At 44.6% G+C, this 26,432-nt stretch overlaps 1 protein-coding gene across 2 annotated transcripts in view; it reads left to right on the top strand.

Annotated features, from left to right (window-relative positions):
- Nucleotides 1-26,432, top strand: part of TTC28 (tetratricopeptide repeat domain 28) — a 124,193-nt gene that overhangs the window by 49,272 nt on the left and 48,489 nt on the right. For both annotated transcript variants that reach the window (XM_062009598.1, XM_062009599.1), the window contains 3 exons: nt 17,982-18,129; nt 20,827-21,099; nt 21,581-21,711. In XM_062009598.1, coding sequence (XP_061865582.1) covers nt 17,982-18,129; nt 20,827-21,099; nt 21,581-21,711 — 552 coding nt within the window. The remainder of the gene's footprint in view (nt 1-17,981; nt 18,130-20,826; nt 21,100-21,580; nt 21,712-26,432) is intronic.

Genomic DNA, 26,432 nt, shown 5'->3' with positions numbered 1-26,432 from the left:
TTCTAAATTTCTCTGCTTTGGTGTTACTTCAAGGTCTCAGGTTCCTGAGTTGCTTTAGAACTGTCTGTGACCTGCTTGTATGGGGAGGGCCCTGGGCTTGTTGCTGACAGGCCTGCAGCTATTGCTTCTCTGTGAACTTGTGCAGTTGTATTGTATAATCCTGTGACTTCTGGACAGTGAGATACAGTGCAGATACAGGTTACTTTCACCTCTGGACCCTTTAACTTCACCTAGCCAATGCCTAAATCTTCCCAGCAGTCATCCTCACCTGCACTGCCTGGATGTCCTGTGGCCTCTGCAGGCTGAGCAGCTGCCATGGTGAGGTCTGTGCTATCCTCGCCCTCGGATAGCCTGTGCTCAGCTCGAATGTGGTCCAGCACCAGCCAGGGGGGCTCGGGAATGATGAAGCAAGTCATACCTGCACCTGATGTGAGGAGCATATAGCAGGAGTGCTAGTGCGTGTAAAGAGGATTGAGATATGTGTGTAGGATAGGGACACATGTATTTAAAAGCAATAGGGGATAGTATATTCCCTTGCTATTGTGTTTTTCAGAGCAGAGGCTTATTGACTCGGTGCCTGAAACAGATGCTTTGAAGCAGAATTTCCTTAGGGGACAGTCGTGTGAAAGTGTCAAGGGCAGATGATTAAAATTTACACCTTCAGACTCTGCTGAATTTTTCTTTCTTTTTTTTTTTAAATAAGTCTGTATTACTGAAGAAACAAACATTTAGAGCTACCCAAGTCTCTAGCTACTGTGTCCCTGTCTAGAATAGAACAGTGATTAAGAGGTTGCAGAATTCAAATGTGGCGTATGGCATGAAACTGCTTGCTGTTGGGAGACAGTGCTCGCTGTGTATTGAGTGGATGTTCTTGCTGGGGATGTGGTGGCTGCTGGCTGCTTTTCCACTGGATTACAATACCAGATCTCCCCATTGTTTGTAAGTGCCCAGTCACAAAATTACACGTGAGCACTGTTGTTTGATATGCCACTTGTCTAAGCTTCCCATCTCCCCAAAGTAAGATCTGTTGTGTGAGAAGTCTGCCTAGTAACTGAATTGGTATTTGCTGATGTTAATGGAGGACAGCAGTCGATGTTTGACTAGCAAGAAAGCAGTCTTCTCACGGTGAGCAGTTTTTCCCAGATAGTAAACTTTTCAGGGTTGTTTTTCGGGGGTGGTTTTAGTTGGGGGATTTTGGTTTTTTTTCTTTTCATGGAGAGTCTTCTAACATGATGTCAGATGCAAATACCAAGGTGGTCCTCAAAATAGTTGTGTCCTAGCTCCCAGTTCAGAGCAGTTGTCCTGAAGAGATTCTTAGACGTTTTTCTGATCTACTAATGTATGTTTGGTTTACTTTCTGATGGAGACTCTCCTGTGTAAGAGCTGTTCTGTGGCTTGCTTTTCAGGGATCGGCTGTGTGTTTGCAGTTTTTTCACATATGCAGGTTCTGGCCATTCAGTCCCATTGAGGAATGACTCTAGTGCATTTCTTATGAAAAGATAATGATACTTTTTGTGTTACATACAAAATTAGAACGTTGTTAGTGAATGTCCTATAAGATATTTATAACAACTTGCTGAATTATTTTAAGTCTGTGGGGATCTATGTTTGTTCCTTACAGATCCTGCCTTCCCTGTATTTTTATGCACAAGGATTGATGGGGAAAAGATTGCAGAATTATATATTCCTGAATATATAGCCTCAGAAGTATCCTGTGTCAGTGAATCATTTCTAATGATACCGTGCTGGAGCAGACCTCATTGCACAATGTCATTAATAGCCAAAGAACTCCTTTAAAACCAAGCCAAGATTCTTCAATGTTCTGATCTTTATTACTCTGTTAATTATGTTGTACTTTCTAACAAGCCATTGTTTCTGCATTCTTCTGCAAAATAAAAGGAGTTGAGATAAAGAAGAGTAGGTTGCTATCCTTGCCAGTCCCATGAAGGTAAGCGTTGTAATATTGATGGTTGTGCTGATATCTGTGCACAGAGGAATTTGCTGTGATGGCCTTCTGCTACCAGGGGCCCTGGGTTGAAATTTCAGTTGTGGACTCAAATTTGATGAGCGTGTGGCAGATCTCACTTCCAGCAACACACAGGCTTTTCATCTTCTTGACAAGAGGGAGCACGTTTAAGCCGTTTCTCCTTCATGACAGTGCTGCACTTAGAATATGTGTCTTTGCCTGTGCAGAAAGATATAAAATGGCAGGGAAAGGCAGACGACACAGGCAGACTGCAAGGGCTGGAGCTGGCTCTTTGTCTGCAGTGCACAGGATGTGAAGTGCTGCTCACTGTGCTCTGTGGTGGACTACTGGATGTCCTGTGGGCAGGCATGGGCTTGTCCTCTGGTCTCTGCTGGAAATAAGTCTGGGAGAATCATGGACTCTGTTAGTTTGGTCTTGGTGCTGTGCAATTGGGGCATTTAGTTATTTTCCAGCTTACAGACCAGAAAGAACAAGTGCTTGTTACCTGGGGCATGCAATGTAAGCATACCCCTGAGCACACAGCTGTGGGTGAGTGGTTGCACAAAGACAGGGTCCTGACATCCTCCTGAGGGTGGGAAATTGCTACTGTTTCTCTCCTGCTGTTTTTTTTGTTCGTCTGTGTGTTGTACTTAATACACACTGCAGCCTGGAATTTCCCTTGTGAGGGAGGAGAAGGCAAGCAAAAATGCATATTTGTTATGCTAAAGGAACATCCTGTTTTGTTACTTGTTCGACTCTGATTACATAGTTTGTGCTGGATAAGATCCCAAGCATGATGTGCCTAAAGTCTGACTCTGAAGTGTAAAAGACCAGCGGGATCGATAGAAGGGAATTGAAAACAAACTGAGGAGTGTGTATAACCTGAAGGCTGCTGGGTCAAACACCCCTTTGCATAATAGGAAATGCCACAGATTATTTATGGTGTTGTGATGGATTGACCCTGGCTGGATGCCAGGTGCCCACCAAGCCACTCTATCACTCCCCTCCTCAGCTGGACCAGGGAGAGAAAATACAATGAAAGGCTTGTGGGTGGAGATAAGGACAGGGAGAGATCACTCACCAGTCACCATCACAGGCAGAAGAGACTTGACTTGGGGAAATTAGTGTAATTTATTACCAATGAAATCCGAGTAAGATAATGAGAAATAAAGACCAATCTTAAACCACCCTCTCTCTACGCCTTCCTTTGTCCTGGGCTCTCCCAGATGTTGTTTCAGTTTATTTACTTTGTTAGTGTAACTCAAAATATATGTGTTTTAAACCCTTCCCAAAACCAAACAGTATTGCCCTGCCCCCCCTCCCCCCTTACATCTTGCAGTATTGAGGTTGAAGAAATACCTGTAAGGGACTTGGATGGTTTGGTAACTGCTGAACTGAACTAAGATTCTCTAGAGTATAAGATCTGTAGGTTGGCCAGATTTATTTCTGGTATCCTTTTTCTTATTTTCAGATTCTGGTTCCAAATTCTGGAGGAGGCAGAGGGAAAATAGCTATTTTAAATATTTTTTAACTCAAAGAAAAAAGATTCCCCACAATCCTGCTCAGAGAAATGGCTGCACCGTTTAGCTCTGCTTTTGGGTAATCAGTTCCATGTCGATAACCAGTATGAGAAATTCCAGCCCTATCAGTTTGGCAAAATTTTGTAAGTGGCTGAAAATGGGGATCATGTAATGGAAAGTGTCAGGTAGTCTTCTTAACTCTAAGGTATGCTGTCTGCTCTTGCTGCAACAGAGTTTTGTATTTGCACCTCGCTGGTGTGTTTGGTGCTTTTGTCAGATACTGATTTTTGCTGGCATATTCTTGGTACCCTCGGAGGTGGGAGCAGAAGGCTGTGCTTCCCAGTATCCTAGCTGGTAGTTTGATTTCTTTGATATTTCAATTTTGGTTTATTTTCATTCCAAAGTTGCTGTGTCAAGTAGACTACAGTGGTGGTCTCTGAGCTGAGAGATACCAACCGGTTCACAAGTCTGTCAGCTTCTGCATAGTCCAGATTCAAGCAAAAGCATGTATAAAAATACATTAAAAAATCCTGATGCTTAGTCACCCCACCTATTGCACCTTTAATTTCTCTTTTCCTTTGTCTGCTTTCTGAGTACAGATAGATCCTTTGAAAAATAGTTCCTTTGAATCATATGATACAATTTTTCCTTTTTTGCCCACGAGGCTGTTGCAAGGAGCAGAGCATGGCTGAAATTTATAACCTGTAACTCTCTTCACTGAAAACTGTAATTTTAAAAGCAAATCCCTCCAAGAGGTTGCTGTGATTTCTCATGCAGTATAAATAACGTTCCTTTTAGTTTGCATCAAACAGCTGCCATTGCTTACTGATCAAATGGAAGTGATGGTAATTGCTTCTGTAGGTACCAGTTATAGGCCAGACTTCTATGACTATATTTAATTACAGCTGAATCCAGTCACAGTAATGTATACAAGGAGTGCTCCTTCATTTCTTGGTGTGATGCATGAGGAGGAGCCATTCCCCATGCACCTGGTACAAAATAAAGGAACACAGCTTTCTGATACTGAAGTGACTGTTAGAGTTTCTTTCCAACCCGTTTTTGGTAACAACTACATGCTTGCCCTGTTCCTCCCTTAGAATTCACTGCTGGCTACTGACAGAGCACATGCCGATCTGGAGGGACCTTTTGTCAGACCCAGGATGATAGTTGTCATCTTACATAGTGATTTCCTTGCTGGCGTGTGGCACCCTGATTAGAAATACATTTGAAGATGTGTGATGAGAAGGAATAGATGTCTTGAAAGATTGCCATATAAAGAGTGAAAAGCGTGAAATTATTTACTGATGCGTTTAACAAAGACCTAAAGAATAATGTTCTTGTTTTTCACTTAATTATGCAAGAATTAAATGAAAGATTGCTTAAGTGATCTGCAGAAAAAGCAGCTCCAGGACACTACAGGGACAGAGTGACCCTGGTGCAATTGTGGCAATTACACTGTGTACACACACTAACACAAAGCCCAGTTTTGTGATGTTAATATGATGTTAGCATGATTGATCTGCATCTGGAGTCTTTCTGTTACATATGCATGAGTGCACACATGTGCACACTGAAGGGAATTTGATTTCTTCATTCCTTGTCTTCTGCCTTTGTCTGACACATTGTCACTTAAATGGCCAAATCTTTCCAGACTCTTAATTCTTGCTTTACATTTCCTTTTAAAATGTTTCATCTCCCTTTTCAGCACCCAGGCATTGTTTGAATCTTCTTTGTACAGTTACTGAAGATGAGGAGCACAGTCACACTTTATCAGTGATAGCATTTGAGGGCCTTAGAACCGAGTGCCAATCACTCTGGGCTGTGGATTGGACCATTCAGAGTGCATGTAGACACTGTACAGCAAGGGTTTTGGCTTCCCTTCACAGGCAGTGAATTCTGGTTACTCTCCAACTGTACTTATTTGGACACTTGATGCTTTCCTCAGTATTTTTGTAACTATCTGGATGATCATGTTGAGTGCTGCTGGTCATATCCTGTGTGCAGCTTACAGACCTCATATGGTAACTGAGAGCCAGAGCTCCAAGCAGTGATGGGTACAGAGCCTGGTGTGTAACTCATCTTATTGAAGGGAAGCTGGAAGAATTAGTCCAAGACATGAATCAAAATCCTTTGCAGTGTGACTGTTGTGTGGTGTGGCCACGCTTGGTTGCTTTGTGTTCAACAGCAGAGCTGGGCTGTATGCAAGGTCAGTGGAAGCATTCTCCATGTGTCAAGTTTTGAGAAAGGAAAGGAGCTGCTGCTAAAAGACGGTGTAGGATCCGTGATTATCAGTTAGCATAGCAAACCAGGAGGTCCCATATGGAAGAATGTCTTGTGTCTTTCAAATGAATGGACAAAAGTTAATACGTGATGAAATTTGCTGCAAATATCTAGATTTTTTTCATTTTTATTATAAAGAGATTTTTAATAGAAAGCATTAATTATCATCAAAGCTAAAGGAGTGTGTGCACAGTGTAGTTGTACTGGGTTTTATTGTTTTCGCCATATAATCTGATATTTTACAAAACTAATGTAAGAATAGGTGGAAAGGAATTCATTAGTGAGTGCTTGCCTTTTCTGCAGGGAAAGCCACAAGCACACAGCTCTCACACTGCTACCAGGGAGATGCTCAGGGGAATAGGTCAGCTGAGAAGAATTCTTCTGTCATTTAAAGGATGAACTAAGAGGTGCCACTGGGTCAGTTAGTATTGATGGGGGCTGCTTCAGGGCTTGTATGTGGATAAGTCCTTGGTGATTGAGAATTGACTGAAATCCTGCAAGCTTTGTTGTGTGTGAGAGGCATCTGTATATTCATATTATCTAGCATAGATTTCTGGGACAGAGTGAGCTGTGCTCTTTGATCCTATCAAGGGTGATGGTGTGCAGTAATTGTGGGATTTCCCTTGGAAATAGAGGGATTTGTACCTGCTGCCATACAGCTAGATAATGGCTAGACAAAGGCTGTGTATTGCTTGTCCTACTAGCATGAATATTTCAGTGGAGTCTTTCTCCTCACTCATGATTCATTTCTTCTTGACTTGGTCTTGACCTGGGATGAGTGTCTCTGTTAGCTGCATGAGAGAGTGTGGCTTAGAGCAGAATGACAGGACTAACTCCTTTAGCTTGATTTCTTGGCCCATGCTATGGCTGATGCAACTAGTAACGTGCCATAAACTAGGGTGAGCCTCTGGGTTTGAATTGCATGAGCACAGGTCTGGGTGATGGAGCAGTAGATGCCATCCTGGAGCCAGCCCAGCGCAGGTTAGTGTCCTGCTCGCTTGCTGCTGAGGAGCAGCACTGGGATGAGGTGGTGTTGGGTGAAACTAAAGCAGGTTCAGAACCTGTGGGGCTTCATGCACATGACATGGCTGCTGGACCTACACATTTTTAACTGACTTCAGTGCATGGAAGGGTGAGTGGGTTGAGCTTTCATCACTTTTTATGTCTGGACTCTGCTCATGAATCTGTTCAGACCCATTCAAGTGTCTTGAAGCATGCTGGGCCATCGTTAGCTATGAGTGAACAGCTGCTGACTCAGTATTGACACAAGAATAAATTATTCAGTGTATCTTATTTGGGAATTCAAAGGCTTTGTGATGAAACCTCCAAAACTGTAGTATGTCTCTGACATTCTGAGGTTTCATTATTGTGTCGTCAATTATTCACTAAGGCTGCTTATTCACCTCCTGGCACCCTGATGGAGTTGCAGGCTTGTGGCAAGCAGCAGATTTGTCAGTCTTCACTGGGTAGAGAGGTTTTTTTAAAGACTGTCACGCAAGTCACTGAGAGATCTGCTTTCTGAAGAGACTCCAGACTGTGATTGCAAGTTTTGAGTAAAGAGCACGGTAACAAAGAATTTGAGTGTGCACACCTTGGACTGGAGGCCTGATCTGGATGGACTTATCTGCTGGTAACTTTATCAGGAGTCCAGACTCAGGCTCTGCAAGCAGGAAAGCCCCAGCACTGTCAGATGCATGAATCCTCACCAGGCCTCCTTGAGATTGTGGCAGCAGCCATTGCAAGGAGCTCATTCCAGCAAAGCAGTATCCCAACAGAGCAGTGTGAAGGTAATGGGCTGTGTTCTGGTATGTGGAGGTTTTAGTGCCTGGTGGATAATTTTGGAAAAGAGAATCAACATTAATATTATGAACTCACCACCTAATGAAGGGGAAATTTTTCCTGTGTATGTACAGAGAAATATCTTCATTTCTTTGGGGATTTCTTGGGATGGAAAGTCTGAATAAGGGCAGGAGTCTCTATACCAAGGCTGCCAAATGCCTCAGTTTAGAATATTTTCTTCCAAGCCAGAACTTTGCAGAAGTAACGAAGTTCAAAGGATACGTGAGAGAGACTAGAACTTGACTATGCAGACATAGCTTTTGCTTTCTTCATCATGACTTGGATAATTTTAGCCAAATGAAGAGCAGAGAGAATGTATGGGGAAGGAACAGAGCCTGCCCTTTACTGACATGCCCAGGGCAAAGAGCTTGGGCATGTTTGTAACCTGAAAGCATGCAGCCTCTTTAATTCAGGTATGTTCTACAACGAAGAATCCACCTATTCTGGAGTCAGTACAAATACTGTTCAAACAACAGAATAGGGAAGTGGTAGGGCAACTGAAATGAAACAGATGTTTACCAGGGAAATAATTTACAATTGGCCAGTTTGATGGTGCCTCTTGACCCTTTCAGGGCTGCTCAATAAAACTAGCAGTTTCCATAGCAACTACTAAATTACTTGGTGCTTCAGAGATCTGTGATAAAGGAGGCGAGTCATTATAAGGAAACATGTATTGCTGTTTCTCCCCTTTGCATTACGAGAGTAATGATCTGGCAAAACTTGCTAAATGTGACGCCCCTCCTGAAGAATTTTTCCCACGTTCACCTTGGCCAAAGAGATTTATATGTTTAGTACTTCTGCAGATTTGATTTTTCCCCTTTTCCCCATCATCAGCTGTGTTCTTCTTGGCATGTGGTGCTGACTGAGCGCAGACAGGAGGTGGGATGGGACCGGGGCCAGTGAGCCGAGAGGCCCAAGTCTGTGTCTGCAGTAGATGTGTGCTATGCTGCTTTGTCAAGTCCCTCCTCAGCATGGGGCACATCTCTTAAGGGGTATGAAGCAGTTCTACCCTGGAGGGTGCACTACAGCCACTTGAGTGAGAATGTGTTATAAATCAACCTTACCCTGCACCTTTACCACTGTGTATTTCATTTTTCTACTGAGATTGTACAGTTCTGATGTATTTTTTTTTCTTCACTTGTTTATACTCTGAGATAGGGATGTAGCTCAAGATCACAGCGGTCTTTAGAATGGAGCCACAGAGATGCATGCTAGGGAAATGGCTTCAGGGCTTCTTTACTATGAAGCCCAGCGTAATTCTGGAGGCTCTGAAGGTGTGTTCCAGCATGCTTGCACCTCTATGAATATCTGGTTGTACACAGAGCTGTTGTTTAGGTCTCATATGTTGGGAAAACTGTGTTAAAATCCTGAAATGCCAGTTTAAAACACTGTAATGCACTAGTTCTTTTGAGATTCAAATTGCTGCTTACTTTTGATGCTGATAAAAGTTTACCTGAGATGTGGATAAAATCTGTTGTTACAGTAAGAGACTGGATTCTCCAAACCTCCCTCCCTTTTATATAAAACTTAGAACTGTGATGATTTTAATGAAATCTCAGAGGATTTCTGCTGACCCTTACCACTGACTGCAACACCTAATATCCATCCACCTCTCTTAACAATCCTGAAGCAAATACTTCCAGGTGAAAATGAGGAGCGAACTTGCTGGATGACCCCAGAAGTCCCACATGCTCCTTCAGTGATTGCTTGTAGACTGCAACTTGGCAGGAGGTCAGAAGGAGTCTGCATGAGACACTTCGGGGATGTCAGTGAATGGATACTTCATGGAAATGCTGAGCTGTATCCTTCGCATCTGATTCAGATTTCCAGATGGTATGCTTCAGGAAGATGAACACTGGGAAATCAAATGTCATTTAAGCCACAAAGTTGTGGTGTTGAAACCATAAGATGATTGCAGCATATGTAATTAGAAATCTTAGTTTTCTTATTAGCCGACTTTGAACAGATCATATTTCACATGTCCAAGTTAAGCTTATGAGGTGGTTGACAGATAAGCATTTGCCAGGTGATATAGCCAATCTCAGGGAGACTGAGCTGCTGCTGTGTTCGTTTGTGCAAGTGGTTCAAGATCCTGAACTAATTTTGAGCTTTATCCTTTTGCCATTGACAAAGGGAAGCTACAAAGCAGTTGATATCCATTATGCAGCTTTTCCACAGCCCATCACAGTCAATCTTCTGTTTGTAACACTGTGGTATAACCGAAGTGTGTGTGTGTGTGTGTGTGTGTGATTGCTCCCCTCTGCCCCCTTCCTGCCCCCTGAGCATGTAACAGCACGGCCCATCAGCTGAGGTGCTTCAGCATCTGCATGTTTGCTGGCCAATGGGAGCGACTCCATTCCGTGGAGTAATGCTAACGGTAACCACCATGGTTGTATTTATTTCTATGTCCAGATGTCAGGATTTTGGTCATCTTCTGTAGTCTCATTGCAAGATGACAGTGACAAATCGTTACCCAATGTTAGTTTAATCAGCAGTTGTGCAGCTGGAAAATGACCTATTGTTGTATCCGTGAATCCAGATCACTTGTGTTGGGACTGTCCTGTCCATGAGTGCTGTGCTGCCTAACATGGGCCTTTGAAACATCCTCTGCTGGGTTTGTTTTGAATGTTAAGCCTTGTGACCATGGACTGACCAAAGACTTTAATGTCCCATTTCTGGATTTTATTGTGGATTTTCGGTGTGATCCACCTAAACTCGCACAGCCTGCCAGCATGTAAAATGGAGAAATGTAGAAGGGGAGGGGCAGTCGTTTGAGCTACTACTTAGATGAGTAATTCGAAGTGAGACAATGAAACTGTGCTGGAGCATTCATGCTGAATAGCAAAGAGAGTTCTCAGTGTGGATGTCTTCCAGTTTAGGACATGATTTTTATTATTCCCTCTTTTCCTTTGTACTACTTTTTTATTTGTTTTTGCTTTTAAAGGTATAGGAACAAATAGCAGCATATGTTTGTATATTCTTGAGCTCTGCAAAGGTTCTCAACACCTTCAGGATTGTTAGAATTGGGAGAACTATGCGCAGACATACACTGGCAGTTAAATCTCAAACATTAATACATTTTGAACCACTGTAAAGTGCTGAAACTAAACAAAGAACTAGGTAGTATTGTGGTAAAAACAGTTCTGCCACTGCCCCAAACTTCCCTGAGAAGCAACCTGCATGTGTCATATAATCCATTTATCCTAAACTTTGTGTAATTCTATAGCTATGAAGTCTCTAATAATGTCTTACAAAGACTGGTTACTTCTGGGCAGGGTAGAAGATGACTTACCTTTTCTTATGCAGTTTTAAAAACCAGTCATTTAGCCAGAAATGGGGCAAAACTTTGTCCCTGTTGACTTCTGGAGGAATGCTAGATGATGCTTTGCTGCATCTGTGCCTGTCAGCCTTTAGCAGCAGAGGCTCATTGTGCATTCCCTGTGCTGTATTTCAACATCAACAGATTGGTTATTACTTGTGTAGAGCACTTTTCTCTGCTTACTTCTGGTTCTTGCAATTAAATACAGCTTAAGAGTTATAACTGATAAAGATGGGAAGATTGTCTGTTACCATGTGCACTTAGCAAAGGTAGAGGATGCCCTCTGAAGAGGGGCTCTAGGTGGTAGCTGCTGTTTCTAAGGCAGGCAAGAGTGAAACAACAACGAGCTATGTGAAAAACTGGGCTCTTAACTTTAAGATTTGGCTCTTTAGCACTGACAATTCCATTTAATTCAAGTGGGCAAATGATCTGTGTACAGTCTCCCACTGGAGGTAGTGGAAGCACAATTAGTAAGAATAATTAAACAGTCTTTGGATAAAACAAGGCATGATATACCCCCCCCCCATCCTGTTTTTCTGTGTAGACTCAATAGGGCTTAGAGGAAAAGTCTGTTTCCTCCAGAGACACCTTAGGATCAGGTAGAAAACACAGAAGTTATGCTGCAGAGACAGCAATCTCTGCTTGTTCTGTAGGGCAGGCTGATGGTGATGGTTCAGGTGCCAGCCGAGCATAGAGACTATGAAGGAAAATGATCAAGGGGGCAACCTTACTTTTGTGAGAGCGTGAGTTCGGTTTGTATGGACAGCAAGCAGTATTTATGCATGTGCTGCATGTGTTCTGAATTAAAGTGCATTCTTCCCTCTCCTCACATTCCCGAAATCCCACAGCAGAGATTTGTCCTGTATTTTGCTCTAAAATTTGGCTGTAAAGCAGTTACAAGGGGAGAGGAAAGATTCAACCTGGTGCTTGGCCCCAGGAAGCCGCAGTGGCTGTTCCCGCATTTTCCCTGTTGTCGCTGCCACACGCGCTGCGTTGCTCGGCCCGAGCCCTGGCTGCGAGGGTGCAGAGAGGCAGCTGCTGGGGGACGCTGTGCGGTCCTGCGCGGGGCAGAGGGTCTGTCTGTCTGCAGACTCAGAACAGGCCAATTGAATGCATCATAGATTATTCTTGCTATTTTTGGCATCATCTCCTGATCTGGCAAACCAAGGGAGGATTGTGGAAAAAACATTTTCTGTGTGTTTGCCTTTCCTGTCCAGAGAGCTGGTTGTCCAGGGTCTGAAGCTGACATGAATACAAAGGTGTTTTGAATTTCCTCCCCTGTGTACAATGGGAGTCTTTGTCTGAGGCTGAGGCATTTTTGCCATTTTTCCATGTTAGTTTGACAGTAATTTTCTGCTCCAGGTTCTTCTGATGCTGTTGCAGTTTCATTCATCTGTCTCCATTATCCAGTTAAAATTGGCCAGCAATTCATTATATAAATGAGTCTCTGAGCATGAAGTTTGACAAAATTATCAGATGAGCCCTAGCAAGGTGATGTGGCCGCAGAAAGGCAGTATGATGCTCTGTGTGAAGTGGCAGAGGGACCACCTGCAGAACAGGGACTGTGCAGGGAAGGCAGGACGTGCAGATGGAGGAGCAGGAGCCCCCCTGGGCATCAGGGGAGGAGGGTCCAGTCCCTCAGCAGATGGAGGTCTCAGAGCCAGAGTAATTTTTGTTGCTGTGTTCCTTGCGGGCAGCCTGCAGCCAGCAGGATCTCTGCTGTAGTGTTTGGAGAGCATCAGCCATGCATGTGTTCCCGCTGCACATAACTCTTGAAACAACTGCCCTACTTCAAAGGGAAAGGTAAGGCTCCAGGTTTTCCGTCTGGCAGCTGGGTAACAGCGTGCTCTCAGGTGCTCCTATCTGCCAGTTAGTCCCACAGTTATAGCTGGTGTAAAATATTTATAAGCAGCATACCATCCTGCCCAGTAAAGAGTATAATATGGGCTACTGTAAGAAAAATGCTTGTACCTTGGTACTAAATCATATTGCAGAAACATGAGCTCATGCTTCATACTTACAAGAGACCGTGGTAAGACAGGACTGAACTCCTGTGGCTGCTACTTCCCTCTAACTCTTGCAGGCGTTTCATGTGAGACGTGCCAAGGATCCCAACAATTTATTGCCGTGGATTCTACCAGAGAGAAACGTTGCGAGCCCAGAGAGTTGATCCAGAGCCTGCTACAGATGCCAGTACAGCATAAATATTTGCCTAGACCCCTGATCCAAAAAATTAAAGGGTATTTTGATAGTTACCCAGTAAGAAAAGCCTCGAGTTGTCTTGGGCTTCCTTTACTGGGCGTTTTTTATTCATCAGAATCCTGGGAAACATAAGGATCCCATCCATATTCATGTATGCTGTCTTTCCCCTGTATTTGTCTTCATCGAGTGTTTTGTGTTGATTATCAACTACTGTTGCTCTGCCTAGAACAGTTCTTGCATAATTATACTAAAAGGATTAATAACAATTTCAGAACCCCTTGATGTTGGCCATTTCAGTGATTCCATTTACAGTCTAATACAGTTTCAGAGTGCATGTGAACATCTAGTATTCAGGGTCTAGACAGTTCTCTAGCTGGGATCTCAGATAATGAGGATCAAAAAACTAACAAACATGGTTATGTTTGCATTGCCCCAGACACTGCATCAGTCAGTCCAGTGGCAACTCCAGTAGCACAGACAGAAATTCCCCTTGTGCATTAAATGAACTGTAATAAACACAGATGAAAAGTACCAGCTTGTACAGAAACTACACTGGTCAATAAATTGAGCAGAACAAATAGGACTCGTGCTTAGAATTGTAGAGAGAGGTTATGCCTGGTTAGGCAGACATTGACTCTGCTGCAGCCCAGCCATCACCTGCTTCTACAAAACTGGGGTGTCCAGTTAGGCAGGTTGTCTTTCACCTTTTTCTGTTGTTCATACCATTTTTTGTAGAATGAAGTTGAGGGTAGAGAAGAGCACTGAAACCTATGTTCTTGCTGTGCAATCATAGCACATTGTGAAAAGCATGGGGCAAAAAAGCCAATCTGAAAAAACGGGAAGGGGGACAAAATCTGAATGGGATGGGAAGACCTATTGCCTTTTGCTTGGGTCCTGTGCTGGGAGTTACAAGGTTGCTGACATTCTGCACTTGGACTTGCTGTATGAGCAACCTCTGGTACAGGCCCAACTTTCTGCACGGCTTTGAAGTCTCAAGTGCCAAATAAACTTTGCAAGTTAATTAATTAGAATAACTTATTTTTGCTCCCAGAATATCAGCAGGGCTTTCAATGATACTGTAGATAAAAAGCACTAATTAATCCCCGTCCTTCTTCCCAGGCCATCCCCACTTGGCTATATGAAACCTGTGAGCTTACTGAAGTGAGGCTAGTTGTCCAGTGGACTAAAATCTGACTGACTGTGTGAGACTGCAGTGTGGTCGGATCTCCTAGAGCCAAAGGTCCATACAGTGTGCAGGATTAGTTGCTATCAACCTTTCTATTATAGCATTGGCTATGTGGCAGAGCTGCCTTTTGCCTTGTAATCCTCTTAGTCCTCTTCCGTCTGCAGAAGGCTCCTGTGGGCAGTGCCGTGTCCCCCTCTCCCTGTTCTGGCTCCAAGGGCTGTCACTGGAGAGCATGGTTGGGAGATGTGCAAACTGGAACCCAGTTTGCTGTGGCTGGCAAGTTGGGTGCAGGTGCTATTAACCCCATCATGCCAGTGTGTCTGGAGACAGGAACAGCACAGCATGTATTTGATCATGCTAATGCAAAGAGAGGAGAAAATAGTTTCCATTGACCGAGATGCATGCAGTGCCAAATTTCAGCTGAGAGTGAGACTTTCTTTTTTGCACAATGTCTTGTTCCTGGAAAGTATGATGCAGAGATCAAAAAATTAAATAGCTGGTTCCAGCTCTTTATATTACATTGAGGATACAAAGAGACACTGGTTAGAAAACACTTGTTGTTTATCTTGCCCTTAGCAAAACATCACTCTCTTCCTATCTTTCATGGTGTTAAAAGGAATCAATATCTTTTTCTTACCTGGGATCACTGGAAAATTAGTGTAACTTTTACTGTACATTAAGTACTCTCCTTCACTTAGTGGTTAAAAATGTAAAGCTTGCTGAAGCGTGGGAAGGCTCTGTGTTGGGGCTGCAAAGCCGTTCCTTGTCTCATTTCTTCAGCTGCAGTTGCTGGCTCTCTGCCTTTCCTTTTCCTCTCCTCTTCCAAAGGGTGATTCTCACCATTTCCTCTTTGTAGATTTTTTTCCCTTGATACAGTCTCTTCATGGCATCTTCATTCCACTGCTAGCTAACTTGTGAATGTCTCTTGGGGAGGAAGTAGGTGATGCAAAATGCTTCTTATTTGTTTTGTTAAAGGTGTCTAGGGAACAGAGTGTGTGGAGAGCATTCTGTACACCCTGGAAACTGGAGGAGAAAGGAAGGAAGGAGTTTTTGCAGGAGAAAAATTGACCCAAATCTTCCTTTCTGCTATGATTAATAGGTTTTTCTTTGAATTTCTGAATGCTGTATTTGTATTCAAATCAAGTGGTTTCCAGGGGGCCACTTCCAGGAATAGATGTGGACAGGGGGGAAAAACACTTTCCAGAAAGGATGTTGCAAGTACATGGTACTAATTGTGTGCTGTTTGTGAATCTCATCCCTGTCCTGCTTTCTTCGGTCATCTGGAGCCCGTGATGTATGCTCAGCTTGGAGGATGAGGACTCTGTTTTCTCAGCATCTGAGATGTGCTCAGTGCTTCACAGAAGCAACAGGGTTGGGTGGGCAGGTGGTAGCAAACACTGTCCCTTCTGCAGCCACTGGTGCATCCCTGCTAGGCAGGGCCCTTCTCACAGTGAAGGTGGTTGAGTTTTTAAACAGGCTGTGGTGAGCAAAACAGGCCTGTTACTCCTCTCAGTGCTCTCAGAGTGCTCTCAGACCTGTGGCCAGACTACTTTTTTACCCTTTTTTTCAGGGGCTGGGATGGGAAAAGTGTTGCACATGTAGTGTGTTTTCTCCTGCTGTGAGCTGATACTTGCTTGGATTTCTGTCTGAGGACTAGAAGTAGAGCAGAGACTTCACTTGGGTTTTGTTTGGCTTTGTTTAGTTTGGATATTAATTGGAGGTTTATCCTGTTCAGGTAAAAAGACTTCCATGGATGTGCACTTAATGTATCTTGAGCTCAGTTTTCTATTACAGATGGAGAGAAATAGTGATGAGGTCTTGTCTATAAAAGCAATACTAAAAGCTCATATTAAGGAGTGGTGGTGTCTTCCTAAAGCACTTTTAAAGAAATGCAAATCATGTTTTATTTTCTGTTCTAACAGCTTCATTTGTGCTATTGAAATAGCTTTGAATGATGCAAAGTTTGCATCAGAGAGGTGTTAACCTGGACATGAACCTAAAACCTGAATAGTGGATATCAAAGGTGCTTAAAGGTTGAAGACCTTTTTATAATATAGTGTCCAGATGTATGTGCTACAAATATACCTCAGTGCTTCTAGTAAATACTGGAATGTGGTTTCCCTGGTCTCTTACCCAGTAGCTCTCAAGGAAGTTCTCAAACCCCTTCTTGAGCCTGGGCTTTGCCATTGCTTTAAGTGTGAGCAGAACATGTTTCTGCAGTTCTTGCTTTGTGTGTAGGTTCCTGGTATCCCATTTTAAGGAGGTGTGAAAGCTCTCTTTGGGAATGCTTTGTAGATGCATATTGATGATGTTGGTGATGTAGAAATGGAAATACATGGTCACAAGAGATTTAAGTTACTTTGAAGGTATTGCATGCTCCCATTAATGCTTTCCTTGGAAAGGAAGAAACAAAGAAAAATGCTCTTGTAAACATGTTACAAATTGAGTGTCTTGCCTCAGTCTAAGAAACGTGTGTAAAAGCCCCCATGCATATACGTGTGTGTTATGTATATGTGTAGAGATAGTGCGCTCAACAAGTGGGACGGTGCTGGGCGGTGTATGCATTAGGGAATGTGCATGAAGAAAGCATGTTTGGCTCCTGTGTAGATGCTTGCATTGTGTTTCATTGCAACTTTAACTTTCATTACATTGTTCTCTACTAGTACTGGATGTTTATATTGGACTAATTGGCAAGAACTGATGAGAAAGGAAGCAGGTTATTTGTATGCTGTGGGAGCCAGGAGAACAGAAATGGAGGTCTTGAGAAAGAGCATTTGGTTATAAGTAGTTGAGTAACTGGCCAAGTCCAAGAGGCAAGCTTTACTTTAATGGTGATTAAAGCACCTGGTCTTCAGAACAGTTCAGAGGCCTTGTGAAGGTTAAGTCATCACACCGAGGGGATACGTGACTGGGTGGCGGTAACAGACCAAACGGCAGTGCTGGGTTTTTTGGACTGCAGCCAGCATAACCAAAGCAGCCACGATGTGCCCGTGCAGCGCAGCGTCGGTGGCGGGAGGTGGGGCCAGTGCGTGGCCCGCACGCCGCGGTACCGCGCGTCCCTGGTGCCGTGGTCTCTGCTTGGTTGCAGGCAGCCCATGGTAACACGTGTCTCTGGTTGCAGGCAGCCCATGGTAACACGTGTCTCTGCTTGGTTGCAGGCAGCCCACGGTAACATGTGTCTCTGCTTGGTTGCAGGCAGCCCACGGTAACACGTGTCTCTGCTTGGTTGCAGGCAGCCCATGGTAACACGTGTCTTCTGCTTGGTTGCAGGCAGCCCATGGTAACACGTGTCTCTGGTTGCAGGCAGCCCATGGTAACACGTGTCTCTGCTTGGTTGCAGGCAGCCCATGGTAACACGTGTCTCTGGTTGCAGGCAGCCCATGGTAACACGTGTCTCTGCTTGGTTGCAGGCAGCCCATGGTAACACGTGTCTCTGCTTGGTTGCAGGCAGCCCATGGTAACACGTGTCTCTGCTTGGTTGCAGGCAGCCCATGGTAACACGTGTCTCTGCTTGGTTGCAGGCAGCCCATGGTAACACGTGTCTCTGCTTGGTTGCAGGCAGCCCATGGTAACACGTGTCTCTGCTTGGTTGCAGGCAGCCCATGGTAACACGTGTCTCTGCTTGGTTGCAGGCAGCCCATGGTAACACGTGTCTCTGCTTGGTTGCAGGCATACTTCCGTCAGGGCGTGGCCCTGCAGTACCTCGGGCGCCATGCCGATGCGCTCGCCGCCTTCGCCTCGGGACTGGCGCAGGACCCCAAGAGTCTGCAGCTTCTGGTTGGCATGGTCGAGGCCGCCATGAAATCTCCCATGCGAGGTAAGCACCGGGAGATTCTCTCCAGGATGACCTGTGGCCGAAGGAGCTCGGAGCTGGTAGTTCCAGTCCGTGGGTGGCTGCCAGCATCTGGGCAGGAGAACCTGGAGGCCTGAAAAGAGAGATTTCAGGATTGGGCTTCTCTGCTGAGTGAGCAGGTGCTGAAAAAGAACAACAAGAAGTATTATTCTCATTCAGTGGAAAGACAAGATGGTGATGCCCAGCTTGAGAGATGCTGGAGATGAGTCAGACTGGTGTTGTGCAGCAGCTCCAATGAGGTCTCTGCTTGTTTGTCTTTTGTCCAATGTCAGTGCAGATACAGAGGTGTGTACTCCTGTGGCCCTGGATTCATTAGTACATGCAACAACTTCCCACAGTGCTCTGATGCTTGGGAGTCTAAAGTGTTCTAGGCCAGTGTTTGCCCAGAAGAGCACATCAGCAGCTTTTCCATGGTACTAATGTCTCTCAAAACACAGTGTACCAGAAGGCAAAAAAGGTTCCTCTGCTAATTCACTTCTATTCAGGAAGAGTGTTGAAATATCATGGACCTTGAGGCCGTGTTAGTTGTACAGCGTTTTGCCTCTTTCTCATAATGTCCCTATTTCCAGCATTTTCCTCTGTAGAGGAAGGAGGTAGTTGTCTCTTTGCTCTGTTTCTCTTGTAAGCTTTATGTTGCAGTGTCCTAATGGTATTTCCCAGGAGCAAACATGGCAATTCTCATCCTCAGCAGATGCTGCTGGAGGCCCCAGGGCTTAGGGGCCAGGAAGCACTGAAGTGAAAAAAAATATCCCCACTGGTGTTTCCTTTTTAACATTTTTTTTCTCACTCCTGTAAAATTAATTCACCTGGAAGTTTCTGTCCTATATATCAGTTACCTTGTGAATCTACTTTCGTTTAGTACCCAAAGGTACTGTGGCTGCTGCCTGGAATGCAGGTGCTGTGTTATTTCTGTGTAAGCATCCCCAGCTCTGGCTGGATGATCTTGCTGTCCTGCTGCACTGCAGCTGTGTATTTATACTGCTGCTCCCTACTATGCTTCTCAAGGTTTCTGCTTTCCAGTTATAATCCTCCCACCGACTGGTTTGGCAGATTTTAGAACAGCCTTGCTTATAAAGTACTGGTTTTACACCGAGTGTGTGTCTGTACTGTGCTACTGTAAGGACTGTTTAGGGTCCCAATCCTGCTGTGTTCGGCACCTGGTAAGTGCTTAAGTAGTTGTTATGTGTTGTTCTAGTCCCCTTTCCAAGAGCTTACAGTCCAGGAGAGACATAGCAGATCTCTCTGGGTATTGTCTGTGGTGTGAACCCAGTCACTTGTAACTTGATTCTACTGGGATAGTAGATTGTTTGAAGCCGTGGACAGACTGAGATGAGTGGTAGTTTCCAGGATACTTGTGTTGAGAAAAAGAAGAAAAGCAACCAGAAAGGCAGAAGGGTTGTGGCAGTGGTGTGCTACAGGTAATTGAATGCAGTCCCTAAGTGATTCAGGGAGTGTGGATTTGCAGTACACAGAGCTGAAGGTGAAATTCCTTTCCCCAATAACAGAACCACTGTTGCTGCATCTTCCACCTATTTGTGGATATGTATCCTCCCTTACTCTTTGCTGAAGAATGAATTCCATGTCTGCCCTTCTGTTACCATGCTGATTCTCCATTTCCTACTCGACTTCAGAGTTACCAGGAGCGCTTCCCTGTATTTTTTTATTCTTCTTCCTCTCTCCTAGTCTATAACTCTCTCTCTCTCTTCCTATGTTTGCCTAGATTACCTGGCTAAGATTGTAAGCTCCTTAAGTCAGGAACTGAGTTAGTACCTGCTCTTGCAGTGATAAGTGGTGGCATGTTACAGTAACTATTTCTGTACTCTTAGGTCTGCATTTAATCCCAGGAGCTAATGGAATGTTGGTAGCTGGCATTGTGTTCACACTGTTTGCTTCTTCAGGGAAGTGTTAAAATCCTCATTTGTCATCGTTTATTCACTTGGTGATGGCAGAGACACAGAAATAATGAAAACAGGGAGCAACTGGCTTTCTGAGAGTGATGTGGTAGTTTTGATCAGGTGAGAGCATCTAATCAAGAAATGTGACTTGGTCAGCACATTCTGGAGTCCTGTTGCGTTGATGTCCTTATTGAAACATGTGGCCAAGATATTCCATCATCTGAATGATGGGAGCAGTTAGACCAGTTAAAGTAGTCCAGCAGGTCTGGTGCTGTCATTCTGCAGGAGTACCTTCTTTCTGCAGTTTTTGTCACCTCTCTTGACTCCCTTTGTGTGCTGGACAAGCACAGATTTTGCAGTGGTTCAGCTGTAATCTTGTCCTAAAGGAGCAGAAACTGCAATGCTCTTACACACTGCTGGTTTACATTTCCTACAAAACCCTACAGGTATTTTCTGTATTTCTTCTGTCACTAGACCAGTCTTCAGAGCTCAGTGTGAGACTGCTCTGCATGTTTGTGCTCTGTCCCTGGAGTGCTTTCTGCAAGGAAAACATCAGCTTGCTTGATGATCCATCTTTATATACTAGATATTACATGATGCATTTGAGCCCTGAGCTCCTGTAATAAATCTTGGTTTGATTTGGGCAGTCTGGCCCTTAACTCATGTGCCATTTGATTGCCAAAAACGAAGATGAGTTGTGCAGGTGATTTCTAGATGCAAATATCATAGTTTGTTGAGTAACTCTGCCTTTGGTTTTGTGTTTCAGAGTCCCTGGAGCCCACCTATCAACAACTGCAGAAGATGAAGCTGGACAAGAGCCCCTTTGTCGTGGTGTCTGTGATTGGCCAGGAACTCCTGACGGCAGGCCACCACGGGGCCTCTGTGGTGGTGCTGGAGGCTGCCCTGAAGATTGGGACTTGCAGCCTGAAGCTGCGGGGATCGGTGTTCTCCGCACTGAGCAGCGCGTACTGGTCCCTCGGGAACACGGAGAAAAGCACTGGATACATGCAGCAGGACTTGGATGTAGCCAAGAATTTAGGTAAGGGTTCTGTCATTCACTTGAGTGCTGGATACAGAGGGAACAAATTAATAGCTGGGTTAATGGTCAGCATCTCTGTATTCCTCAGGCTTCTGTGGGATTTCACAAGCTGTTAAGTCAAATCTGAAATTTCTGAAATGTGCCAACTAGAGGCTTGTGCAGCCATGGTTACCTCTGTGTGAGGGGCAGATGATCAGTGACTGTGCTAAGGAATAAACATAGAAGAATAAGACATTGCTGAGTGTTAGGCCAAAGAAGGAATCAAAAGAGCTCTACAAATAAAGTTGTTAGCTATTGTAGAACTTTCTGAAGGCCAGCAAAGAGGAGGGTTTGGCTGCTTATTAGTCCTAAGGATGAGTTTCTTCTAGTGCTAGTTCTCACTGGAGCATCACTTGTACAGCATGTTCCAGTCTTTCTGCTGGATGCTCCAGCAATGTCTTGTTAGCTAAGCTAATCTCTGTTTGGTTTGCATGTGCCCCAGGTGACCAGACGGGAGAATGCCGAGCTCATGGGAATCTGGGCTCCGCATTCTTCTCCAAAGGAAACTATCGGGAGGCCCTTACGAACCACAGACATCAACTGGTGCTCGCCATGAAACTCAAGGACAGAGAGGTAGGAAGCTTATTAAATAGACCAAATCAGGAGTCATCTGGAGAAATAAAAGCATGTCAAGAAGCCTTGTCTGTCTGCCCTGTTTTGTTCTAGAATTGGGAAGCTATGGGATTTCTCTTCCCAAGACATCCACTTACCTTTTATTAAAAAAACCTGTTTGTACCAGTAGATACAGTGTGAGAGCAAGTGTCAGGATGCTTGGTTTTTCCTTTTGCCTCCCCGTGCCTCTAGTCTCAATGTGGAGCAAGTCGTTCTGCCTCCCTCTCCCTTCCCACTCATTTTGCCCACAGTGCACAGGCTCTAGAGTTTGAGGATAAAAGCTGCTGCTGAGTAGGTGTCAATGCAACATCGCTGGAGTTGAGCCCTGGCTGTCACCAGCTCTTGTTTTCCCTGTGACACAGTTTGTGATTCAAACTCTCTTAGGGTGCATGCTATGTTGAGCCTTTTCCAGACAAGTAATGAGCCAGCTTCCTGTCCCAAATGTTCACATAAAATATGCTTTGCTTAAATAGTGAAAACAAAAAAAATCCATGCAAACATGAAAATGTAATGTTGTGTAAAGAGTAGGGGTTGCATGGACTGTGTATCATTTGCCTTGACCATTACCATTCAGCTCTTGAGGTGTTATGCTGGGCTCCCTGCCAGTCCAGGGAAGGATGCTGCATGGACTGGAGAGTCTGTCCCAAGAGATTTCCACTGAAAGTTCACTGTAAGGACAGAATTGTAATTTTAGTGCAAGTTACAGATACAGAAGCTATTTGCCCCTCCTCTTGTGGATTCCCCTCTGCTGCAAATGGGAAAACAGAGGGCTTGTGGATTGCATGGCAGGTGAAGGCAGTGGCTAGAGGCAGCAGGGCAGAGGTGAATTCATGTAAGTAGTTTTGGGGAGATGAAAAAACTAGACAAGATCAATTTCCCACTGAAAAGGTGTTGAAAAGATCCATTTAAATTAGCTAAGAGCTTTACTGAAGTGTTGTAAGCCTTGGAGAGATGCATCTTTTAGTAGGTTGTGGAAGGACTGTGACGGGGAGGGACCTGCCAGACATTTTCATAATTATTTTAACAACTGGAAAACCTCCTGAATCACTCCTGATCCCCTTGTTTCTGTTCATGCAGAGCAGAAAAGTTGTTATCAGTTGTCGTTTTCCATAGTTTTCTTGATCAAGGGTCCCTGTTTCTGCTAGGAGTCTATGTAGCTGCTCCTCCCCTCTGGTGTTTCTCTAAGCAGCGGGTCTCCCTGTTGTGGGGAGGGGGCTGAAGGAAGTAGCAGGAAACATGCTGTGCTGCTGCATGGTATGAGCACAGCAGCCTGTGCACCCTGGACCCCCAGGGCTGCCCCAGGGACCCAGGTGCTGGTGCATTTACTGGCTTGGCACTGATCTAAATAGAGCCCAATGGTCGATCTGGGAAGAATCCAGGGAATGAAGGCTAACTGTGATAGTTCTTAGTCTATTACACATATGGGCACATAATTAATAGTTACTGACAACAAATGACTACTTGGTTTAGCAAGAAAGCTGAGCTGCTTGGATTTCCTGTAGGATGTAACCACAGGAAATTAATTTGGCGCTTTCTGATGACATCATCCTGACCACAGAGCTTCCTCTGAACAAAAAGCTGTTTTTCTTGGCCTCCTTTGCAGACGTTTTTATAATGCAAATGTTATAAAGTTGCAGTAGTGCTGATGTGAATTCCACCAGAAGGGAATTTGGTGTGCAACTGTAATGAGGTAATTGTTTTACCTCCAACTGTAAAGAGAATTGGTGTAGAAGGTAAAAAGTGCTCCTTTGTATGGGATACTGCTACCCTCGGAGGGAGCATTGGGTTCCAGGGCTGATGAAGCAAATGTTTGTACCAGGGGCTTGTGCTGGGTTGTTGCCTGTAAACTGAGGAGGAAGTAGCAGGGGTCTGGCTGTAGCATTCAGGTCTGTCCTCCCCTTCACGAGCCTGGAGAACTTTGTCAGCTGAGTGGGGAATCATATCAGCTGCTCAGATGGACTGGAGGTTTTAAATTGTTTTCTCTCCCTGGCACAGGGAGTCTGCAGGTCTGTACAAGCACCATATCTTACCAAGCACAGTCCATATGTCCAGACAAGTCATCTGCTCTTTTCAGCCACATTGTGGGGAGAAGATCAGGCTGTTTGTGATCCCTGTGTGCAGAGAGAGAACAGAGCAGACGTAGCTGGGACTTAGCATACCTCTGGGGTCTCCAAGAGAGACCTTGGGGTATCGAACATAAATATTTTGTTCTATGCAGACAAGTGAGAAGATTGGTTCTTAGCAAGGTGCTGTAACGGGCACCATGAAGTAGCCATCTGCAGTGTCATTTCAGTGCTTTCCATCACAGTTAAGTGATGAGCTGGACTTTTTGACCGCCACGGTGGCTGGTCAAGAAATTCAGATCAGGTAATTCTGTGAGATTTGTTTCTGAAACAACCAGCAGACTTAAAAGTATGTTTGATTCAGGAAACTAGAAACTCTGAGTGACTCAGTGCTTCTTTCAGTGCATTCTTTGGTTCCTGTGGAGCTTTGCAGTTGGTCACTGTGGTCAGCAGGATACCATGCAACAGAAGTGAGGTGCAGTAGAAGAGAGGAAGATATGCACGACCATCTAGAAGGACAGTTGCCTGTCTTCTTCTGGAGGCAAACGCAGGAGTTCAGCTCTGAGATTTGTTTGGATGCAGCTGAAGAGGAACTAGCGGTGCAGCTTGGTAGTCTGTCATTTCTCTGTGAAGATGAAGCAGAGCAGATTTCAGCTTGGGATGTCTTGGCTTGCTGCAGACCCTGGGAATATACTCAAGTTGAGAATCCCAGCGAAGTCTGTGCTGCTGCTCTTCTTACAGTGGTACTGGTGAAGTGAAGTGGAAATACTTATCCAGGCTTCAGCCGTGCCACTTGAGGCAGGGTGGGCATCACTAAACTGTGTCTTTACAGTTCCTAGGTAGACAGCACAAAGTTTGACCATAGCTTCCTACATGATGTTGTGCAGCTTGTTTGAACATGGACTCTCTGGCAGAGAGTCTTGCTCTTAAGATCACAAATTACAGAGGTTACAAGTTCCTTTTGCAGATTCTTTGCATGATTCTGTAGTGGTAGACTTCAAGGTGTGATACCTAAATACTGTCTGCTGTCTGTGCTGCAAGAAACTTTTGATGCCTGTAATGCTAGTCTTACATGTCCTTCTTCTCCTTCATGTCTAGCTGCTCTACAGGTGTGCAGAACTGTCTTGTATTATGAGTTCTAGAAGGCAAGAGTGCCAAGGTAGAGCTGACAGTGATCTCTCAGGATGGGTTGGAGAGGCCCTTTTTGATGACCACTTGGAAGGACCTGTTTTCCTTCCAAAGTGGTTAATTTGGAAAAGTACTACTTGATGGAAAGTTTTGAAGCTGTGAGGACTGACAAACAGAAATGGAAAGGAAAGCTGTTGAGCCCCTCCTTGGATTCAGTGTCCAAGCCCTCACATAGGCTGTGCTAGAATCCTGCCTGGTAGAGGCCAACAACACTGCAGGGGCTTCATACTGTAATAGCTCTCCTCTGCTGTCAGATGCCTTCTGTTACAGCCCCGTGTTCAAAAATAGCAGGGCAGTAAGGCAAAATCATAACCTAACCATAATAAAATTAATGCTTGTGCAGAAGTGCCTCACCAGTGCTGAGCTTTTGAGAAGGACGTTGCCAGAAAGCCACTGTGTGCTGGCAGCTTCTGTGTGTCTGCTGTCTGGCACATTTGAGTTGAACTGGGCCTTTGGTTAAAGATGCAGCAGCCCTCTTCACTGGGCAGGAATGAACAGAAGGCATTGGGTGAGGAAGAGGATTGTTTTCACCCCTGGAGCTGGGATGAAGATGCAGCTGAACAGCTTGAGTCTGTTCCTGCTGCCTCTTTTCTCAGAGAGTATGACCTTGGGCAGGGCAGTGGGGGCAGGGAGCAGAGCAGAGGGCAAACTGACAGACTTGGCTAGTGCCAACTTGTCACTGTGTCAACTCATGATGCCCAAAAGCTTGCAGCAATTACTCTTGGCCTGGTTTTGAAGGGATTTCCCCTGCTCCCAAGCAGCTATTTCTGGAAGAAATAGATGCAGAACTGGCTAGGGCTCAGTGCCCTATTGTACTGACCATTTATTTCTGTGGCCACTGGCTGCTGCACTTGGATATCTCCATGAGCATAGGTAGCTCTGAGAATTGCCTGCAGCAGGTGAGTACACTCAATAACAAGGCAGGTGAACTAGATTTTGCTGTCCCAAGATGTTGTGTTTTGGTTTTTTTAAGCTGCAAGTGTTAACTGTCTGCAGCTTCAGCAGAACTTATTTTAGAAAGGTTGATTATTTGCAGGAGAAAGGGACAAAGATGATAATTAGAACTGGGTGGTTAAGTGGCATAGAAGAAAGGTGCTTATTAAACAATATTAAGCAAGCTTTCATGGGTTCTCTGTGTCACCTTGTTCTTGTGTGTCTATAAAAATTCTTGTGTGATAGGGGAAACACCAGAATGCAGAAATTCCCATTATAAAGAGAAACTGTGGGCTCAAAGCCCAGGAGACTCAAGAAGCCAGTTAGGTCCTACACTTTCAACTGCAGAGAGAGCATTGCCATGTTGCTGACTGTGATGAGGGGCCTTTGCTGGCATTGGAGGACTGTCACGAGGAAAGGTTGTGGCTGCTGTGCGTCTCTGGAGGAGGAGCGTTAGTGAAATATGATTGCTGTGACAGACATAATCAGTGTCTGGAT

Source organism: Colius striatus, chromosome 17 (genome assembly GCF_028858725.1).
Source record: "Colius striatus isolate bColStr4 chromosome 17, bColStr4.1.hap1, whole genome shotgun sequence".
NCBI lineage: Eukaryota > Metazoa > Chordata > Aves > Coliiformes > Coliidae > Colius > Colius striatus.
This window is presented reverse-complemented; position numbering and strand designations above follow the sequence as displayed.